Source organism: Trachurus trachurus (genome assembly GCF_905171665.1).
Source record: "Trachurus trachurus genome assembly, chromosome: 17".
NCBI lineage: Eukaryota > Metazoa > Chordata > Actinopteri > Carangiformes > Carangidae > Trachurus > Trachurus trachurus.
The window spans coordinates 24,573,465-24,580,934 of record NC_139900.1 but is presented as its reverse complement, the minus strand read 5'-3'; the positions used below and the strand labels follow the sequence as shown (position 1 = coordinate 24,580,934).

The window sequence follows — 7,470 nt, the reverse complement described above, 5'->3', positions numbered from 1 at the left end:
GGTGGAATATCCTTCAGACTGTTACCACGGTGATGAGGCACCGAGTCGTACGCGTCCTGTATACTCGGGATGAAGATTTCTACTTCAGATCACAAAAAAGTCTTCACTTCCCAGTTTGCATCAGCACGATGAATAATCCAGTTTTGCTGATGTTCAGTAAAGGTCATGTGATGCCTGATAATAATCCAGTTAAGAACCCTGAGAAATGATGCAGCTGCACAGGTCTTCAGTGTAAATCTAAAAGCACAGATACATGCTGGTGACGTGCCCCTGAGAGAGCGACTCTTCCTCTCCGCCTTTGTTGTGATTGTGTGAGAGGGAAACCTTCCTTCCACTCCTGCGACTCTCCTGAATCATCTAACAGCGCTGGAGCAGGGGATTCCTTCTGTTTCACTGAGCAAACTCTAAAGAGCCACTCTGCAGTCTCAGGGTAGAGGCTCCCAGTCTGCTTCCTGGACTCGCTTTACCTTTACAGGACCGAGCAGAGTCTGACCCAGCTGCTGCTGCTGTGCTTTTATTTTGTAGAGGTCCGCTAAAATGTTCTTTTTGCCTTTAAAATGTGCTTCCCGTAATATACAGTAGATTTCATCATTATTCCTACCCACTCAATAACACTGGGCAGTCATGTCCTCGTGACAGTTACAGTTTTGTGGATGAGTGGACATGCAATGACTGGAAATGTCATATCTGAAACAATTAATTAAGAACTTTTCAGTTATTGTGAATAAATAAATACATCACAGTGCTTCTTATTGTTTGTTTTTTTCCTATTATTGCTTTTATTTTTATATTTATTTGTTAACCAATTCTCTTAATGTGATGCTTACTTTATTTGTTGTATTGACCATTTTCTGTGTCTATTTTTGTTATGGTTATTTTATGTCTTGTCTACATTGATACAGTTAGTGTAGCTGTAACAGCTGTACATGAAGGAGCACAGTGGTAGATGTTGGTAACCAGAAAGGGATCAGCATGGATGGTGGTGGTTTGGAGGGGGGGTTACTGTTATTATTGTTGAAATAATGAAAATGAAAAAATGTTAATCACAAAAAAAAGAGCAGACCGGTATATACAAATATCTTTATTACTGTTTGTCACATCTTGTAGAAATGACACATCCAGTCCACCAGTCAGAACATGAGCCACCGCTTCATGTAAACAGATCCAGACACCCGTCCAGCTCTTGCACACTGATGGACTCATCACCATGGCAACAGTCCCACTGCTGTTGTTCTCTTTTCCGTCTCCGTCTATACACACTTGTTTTGCTCCTCTCTTCCTTTTCTGCCTCCGGTCTGTCAGCGGGGTGTTGTAGTTCCTGTGGGCTGGGAGGATCTGGGAGTTGTAGTTTCTCTGTAGCCAGAGCTGACTGGAGGTTCTGGTAGAACCTAGACGGGACAAAAACAACGCCAAACCCTGAGCTTAGTCGGAGAGGAAGTATATAGAGCACATGTGTCATCTCTCCAGAAGTGGTGTGATGAAAGTTCCTTAGAGATCAATGTAACAAAAACACAGGAACTTGTCTTTCATGAAAAGGACCCTGTGCAGCCCCTTATAATTAGGGGACAAATTGTAGAGGTAGTAGACAAGTTCAAATATCTAGGTACATATATTGATTGTAACCTAAATTTCAGTGAAAACACAGACCATATTTTTAAAACCTGTAACCAACGTCTCCATCTACTGCGCAAGCTCAACTCCTTTAGAGTGAGTAAGCACATTATGGAAACAGTTTATAAGAACCTGATAGAGGGCATTCTAACTTTCAACATGGCAATGTGGTACGGTAATCTAAATATTAAAGGAAGAAGCAAGCTGCAGAGAATAGTAAACCTTGCCTCAAAAATCATAGGGACAAGACAGAAACAATTAAGTTGTATGTACGAGGAAGTGCTTAGGAAAAAAGCTGTCAAAATAGCAAATGATCCCTCTCACCCACTCAATAGGGAGTTTGAACTTCTTCCCTCTGGTAGACGTTATAAAGTACCAAGGGCAAATCGTAATATTTTTAAAAATTATTTTATTCCTAATGCAATTGGGGCACTGAACACCATGCCCCGTTGATGCGTTGATGCGATGATGTGTTGTAATGTAACTGCCACTGCTGTCCTGCTTTTTGCCATGAAGATGTCTGTGTGTAAGTGTTGTTGTTGTTGCTGTTGTTGTCCTGCTTGTTGTTGCTGTTATTGTCCTGCCTGTTGTTTTTTATGAGACCAAAGACAAATTTCCACATCATGGACAAATAAAACTAACTAACTAACTAACTAACTTCCTGCAGCTGAGGTTACACTCTGAACTTTGAAATTAACCCTCAATCAAGTAGTGAGAGGGTTTTTATTGGTGCTGAGGCAGCCTCTGCTTTATGGGGGGACACTACAGGTGAATAGGGTACAAATTTTAACTAACAGATATCACCATGAAACTTCCCAAGTTTATCACTTACATTAAGACAAATATTTTTTGTATTACAAGTTTTGTCAATTTGTCAACAGAATCGAAATCTGAACAATGGATAAAGCTACTTTCAAAACTCTTGTTTTATTTTGTTGACATATTAGAGTCAGACGTTTTTACAGAGTTGACTTTGGATATGTCTTTTTAATCACTCTGTAAATGAGAAAATACTATCACCAGCCCTAAAAAAAATTTCAAATTTGGCCACGTTTTTAGGAATAAATAATAATATAATAATAATAAATACATTTGCATGAATAAATAAATACTCCACTTCAGCAGCACTTAGAGACACCAAACCTTCCAGTTTTATTCCTGTCTAAAAACCTTCAGAATATAGACAGGAATAAAACTGGAAGGACCTGCTGAAGTGGAGATTTCAGGCTCAGAGTCTGAGGAAAAACTCATTTTGAGAAAACAGCCTTTAAAGACTTGTACTGTAAGATTCCATAGATTGTTAATGTAAATCATACTTTTACAATTGGTTGTGGATATGGAGGAAATTACAATTTTTGGAGCCTACATCATTGTTCAGGAGAGAGAAAGCTTTACAATGATACCTGAGCATGCTAACTATTGGTGAATTTAGGAGAAATCTACTGACAAAAGAGACAAAATGAAGTAAAATAAAAACCTTAATGTGGATTTTCTACCATTTCTTTCGACTTTTCTGAAAGAAGACATGTATACGAAGAAAAATGGGCCAAAATTTCATAATTGATCAGCGAGTGCATAAAAAACACTGTGTTTTGGCCTTTAGTGTCTGGCCATCAGTGAACAGGACAGAGGCAGTAAGCAGACTGACCTGTGGATCCCTCTGAGGTTCTCCTCCATCTTCTGATTGGCTGTCTGAGTTAGGAAGCTGATGTACTCGTGTCCAACCAGGGGCGTTCCTTTGTGGCTCAGAGGAACCTCCAGGCCGTGAGTGCTACGGACCGCCTGAAGAGACAAAATACAGCAACAGTATTGTATTTACACCTGTTACATGCAGTAATACAGTATGCAGGCAGCAACTTCCTGGTCAATGTTTTTGATTTTTCCTGTTAGAACAGATAACTGTGATGATGTCACCAGTGTCTCACACATACCGCGATAATCTTCCCAGTCTTGCCCACAGTGAGACCAGAGTTCCTGAACCCTGAGTTGATGGCCACAGAGTGCTGGACAAACAGAAACATGTAAGGACCAAGTGCTTTCTTTGTTTAGTAACCTGTTCAGCACCACTGTCTGTAGTGTTGTTTGCATTCACATAGTGTTGATTGTGACAGTGCAATGTTAACTAACTGTACAGATTTAAGCTTTAGCTACAAATAGCTGTTTCATTAACAGATGAAAATCAGGATTAATAACCTTGAACAAGAGATGGTGTATAAAAACTAATCTTTGGGTGTCAATATTGACTTGACCCTAAATTATGTGGGAAACACACGGTGGAATATTACTGCCAAAAGTCACGTGACAGTTCTGTAGTTGTAGAATTGTGTTTTTCTACTTGAAGGATTTTTTTTTTACTTGAAGAAATATGTTTTTTGTTTCTGAAGCATGGTGTATTTATTTGATAGGTACAGTTCTTATTTGTGAAACAAAATGCATTAGTTTGTGAATTATGTTTTGTAATTGCAAACCACACTGGGTTTGTTTGTGAATCGTTGGGCGTGAGTAAAACATGCTTTGTGTGTTTGTGGAGTTTTGGCAGTAATTTCACTCCATAGAAGTCTCCAGTCCAGAAACCACTTTATATCATTTTACTCTGTGGAGAAAAAAATTACAAAACAAACACAAACTCAACCATTCAGTTGAGGAAAGACCAAACAACCCACTATTTTTCATTCATCTTCTTTCATGACCTGATCACTTTAAAAACTGCACAGATCATGTATAAAGTACATTTACAAAAATAATTCACTGTTCGAAATTAGAGTAAGTACAGTATGAGCTCTTAAATTAAAGATGTTGAGGTGTCAGTCCTGCTCCTTGCAGCTGGTACAAACCAGTAGGTTAATGTTGCATATTGTGTAGGCTACACACACACAGTAACTGTTCCTCTCACCATTAACTGTGCATCCTTCAGCCTCCTACATTGAACATGGAGCACGAAGGGCTCGAACTTCAGCACAGCGTCTCTGCTGGACCTGGACAGAGAAGACATCTAAGACAGACATGCACCATGTGCTCTGGTTAATACCACATCATTATGATTACCTGTTGTGTCAGCAGTGGCAGTGCACACCTCCATCATATCTCACCAGATCATCACATGTGCATTTTTGGTGTGAGACGAACAACCAGGTACAGTTCTGTTTATGGACACCACTCTCTGGATCCTATATGGACAGGGAAACACAGATGTTACACAGATGTGTCCACAACACCTGTCCTATCCTCCGCCACTGGAGACCCTCCAGCTGTTAGCCTGTCCTGTCCTGCTGCCGGAGGACACTGACCCTGTCAATGAGGATGACTCTGCCGGAGCAGGAGCTGGTGGTGAAGTACTGCTCGCAGCCGTTCAGTACGGACACGACATGTTCGATGTCCTGGTCCACGCTGCCCTTCTTGCTCAGGTCCAGCTTGTTCAGACACTGCTGCTTCCACTGACGGAAGCTCTTCTCCATGACCGACGGCGGCGACTCCAAACACTCAGGACCTGAGGCACGAGCGGCAGCATTTACAGCCTGCTTTCATTACGTTACACCTGCTAACTGCTAACTTACTGATCATGGATGTATAGATCCATGCTACTGATGCTCTCTGCTGCTTCTAAGACTTCCTCTACCTTGTCTTCTTCTTTTTCGTTTAACCCTGCCGGCAACCAGCTTTCTGTGCAGTTACCGCCCCCTGGCGGACTGAAGATACGAGCCACAGTCCTACTGGAGACCGACCACATTTACAAAGTCTTGTGGTCTTGTCTTGGTCAAGACTCAAGGCCAGTCAAGACCACAGCTGCAGTGACATCTTTCTTTTTCTTTTTCTTTTTTTTTTATCGCAAATGTCTCTCTGTCACTCGCTCACTTGTTTATGTGATGTAGCTAATTCAATAACTTTAAGATAATTAAAAATCTTCTACTAAAGTATCTGCTTGTGTAACCATCTGAAAAACTTGGTGTCAACAGTGTCAACAGTGGGAGGAGACTTCAGCAGGTTCTGTGCTGTGTTCTAATCTAATCTAATTCTTCTAATCTAAACATGGTTTATTTATATATTTTCTTTTCAGCTTCTTTCAGAGGAATAATGTAAATATCAAGCCACATGATTATTAAGAGTACTGGTAGCCTACTGATAGTAACTGTCTTGAAAATGGTCTCACATTGGTATTGGTCTTGACTCGGTCTCAGTTAGGTGGTCTTGACTACAACACTAACGAACCAACAGCGCTCACTGGCTGCCACCTATGGAGACTACACTATACCTACAATATGTAGGCTAGTTGGTTGTTTAGTTCAGGGTTTGTTATCTAGGTGCAGTCAAAGTAGAAAAGTTGTTATTTCGAATCTGAGGATGAAAGAAGATAAAGAAGCCTGGTTCGTCCTGAACAGGGAAGTCTGCATGATGATTAGTAACAGTTGTGTACCATTTACAGAGCTAACTGTGTAATATGATTGTGCTGGCATAGCCAAATAAAAATGATGAAACAGATAAACAAAACACAATCTGTTGTCAGAGCAGCGCGGTGGTTTCCAACAGCACCAAGACTCTGGGTTTAGGCCTGAGGCCTATCTGGGGGGTTTGTTCTCCCTGTGTGAGTTCTCTCTGATTATCTGGCTTCTCCCACAGTCAAAGACTGGAGGATGATGGTCAAGAAGGTCTCCATGTTTCAGCCCTCTGACAGAGGAGACTTGTGTCAGCATCCTAGTGTTTTCTGCTCCCTTCTTCGGGTGTGTCTGTCCTGTCTCATTGTGCTTTGTTGGAGGTTTGTCTTGAGGGGGGCGGAGTTTCTCCTCATTGCCATTTATACACCTACAGCCAATCAGCTCATCAATTCACTGCCCCACCTGGTCTCCCTGCCCTCACTTATGTCAGCGGAGATCTGCTCCATCATTCACGAACCGTTCTTAAGAACAAATTTGTTCTTAAGTCCTACTTACGAAGTTTTTACGAAGATTGTGGCATTCATGAATGTTTTCTTATCCAGAATTTGTTCTTAACTAAGAACAAAATCTACGAACAGTCAGGAGTATACTTACGCACTTTTAAGTGCTGAGACTTCTGCAAAAATAACCGATTATAGTGTTTTCTTTTGTTCTGCAGTTGTATGATATTATATGATTTGAATAAGAATTATTTTCTTATCTTTTATGATGTTTTTAATAATCATATATTAATAATAATAATTGACAAATCATTGCAGTCTCTTAAAAAACATTATAGACACTTAATTCATATCAGTTTTTTTTTTTTAAGTGTTCACACTACATACAACTGTTTTTTTGTTTTTTTTTAAATATGTGATAATATGATGATATTTATGATGGCACACGTGAGAGTGTGGTCTCTCTGATAACAACCCGAAGAGCTGCATCCACTGCTGGCTACTAAATATAGCCTAAATATAAATATAAATATAAATATAAAAATATAAACTAAATATAAGCCTTTTGTTTGTTTCTTAGTTTCATTCCTGCCACAGTAGCGCCACTTCACTACTTTAGTTCTTTTTATGTTTGGAGTCTGCTGCTCCCTCCCAGATTTTCATTTGAGCATTTCAACTTTGTTTCTCACTTCACCTTCTCTGCTCAGTGCCTGTGGTCTCTGTGTGCACACGGCCCTGCAGTCTCATGCCCTTTTACGGGCATTGATGGGGCGGCTACCTATGCTAATCATATGTTAATTAGACTCACCTGGCACACGCCCTCAACTTACGAGGAGATGGCATTCATCAAGTAGGAACACAGCTGCGAACAATTCTGAGGCTTACGAACGCGTTGATGAATCTGACGTAGGGTTTTCTTAAGGAACCTCTTAAGAACAACTTAAGAAAGAATCTAAGAAGGTTCTTAAGAAGATATTGGTGAATGAGGC

At 40.3% G+C, this 7,470-nt stretch overlaps 1 protein-coding gene across 1 annotated transcript; it reads right to left on the bottom strand.

The window, feature by feature from the left end:
• Positions 1-1,066: 1,066 nt before the first annotated feature.
• Positions 1,067-5,209, bottom strand: tyw3 (tRNA-yW synthesizing protein 3 homolog). The gene is made up of 6 exons (XM_083990792.1): positions 4,899-5,209; positions 4,701-4,778; positions 4,505-4,603; positions 3,543-3,614; positions 3,260-3,393; positions 1,067-1,388 (listed from the first exon to the last, which is right to left on the bottom strand). The coding sequence occupies exons 1-6, from the start codon at positions 5,064-5,066 to the stop codon at positions 1,151-1,153; spliced, it is 789 nt and encodes a 262-aa protein (XP_083846918.1). The 5' UTR covers positions 5,067-5,209; the 3' UTR covers positions 1,067-1,150.
• Between the last annotated feature and the right edge of the window lie 2,261 nt (positions 5,210-7,470).

Bases quoted from the DNA above. Each gene is read 5' to 3' on its own strand.
- tyw3 (XM_083990792.1), bottom strand. From the start codon at position 5,066: ATGGAGAAGAGCTTCCGTCAGTGGAAGCAGCAGTGTCTGAACAAGCTG. The intron at 4,779-4,898 runs GTCAGTGTCCTC...CTGTCCATATAG, and splicing joins GAGTCATCCTCATTGACAGG to GATCCAGAGAGTGGTGTCCA. The intron at 3,615-4,504 runs GTGAGAGGAACA...CTGTTTGTCCAG, and splicing joins TGAAGGATGCACAGTTAATG to CACTCTGTGGCCATCAACTC.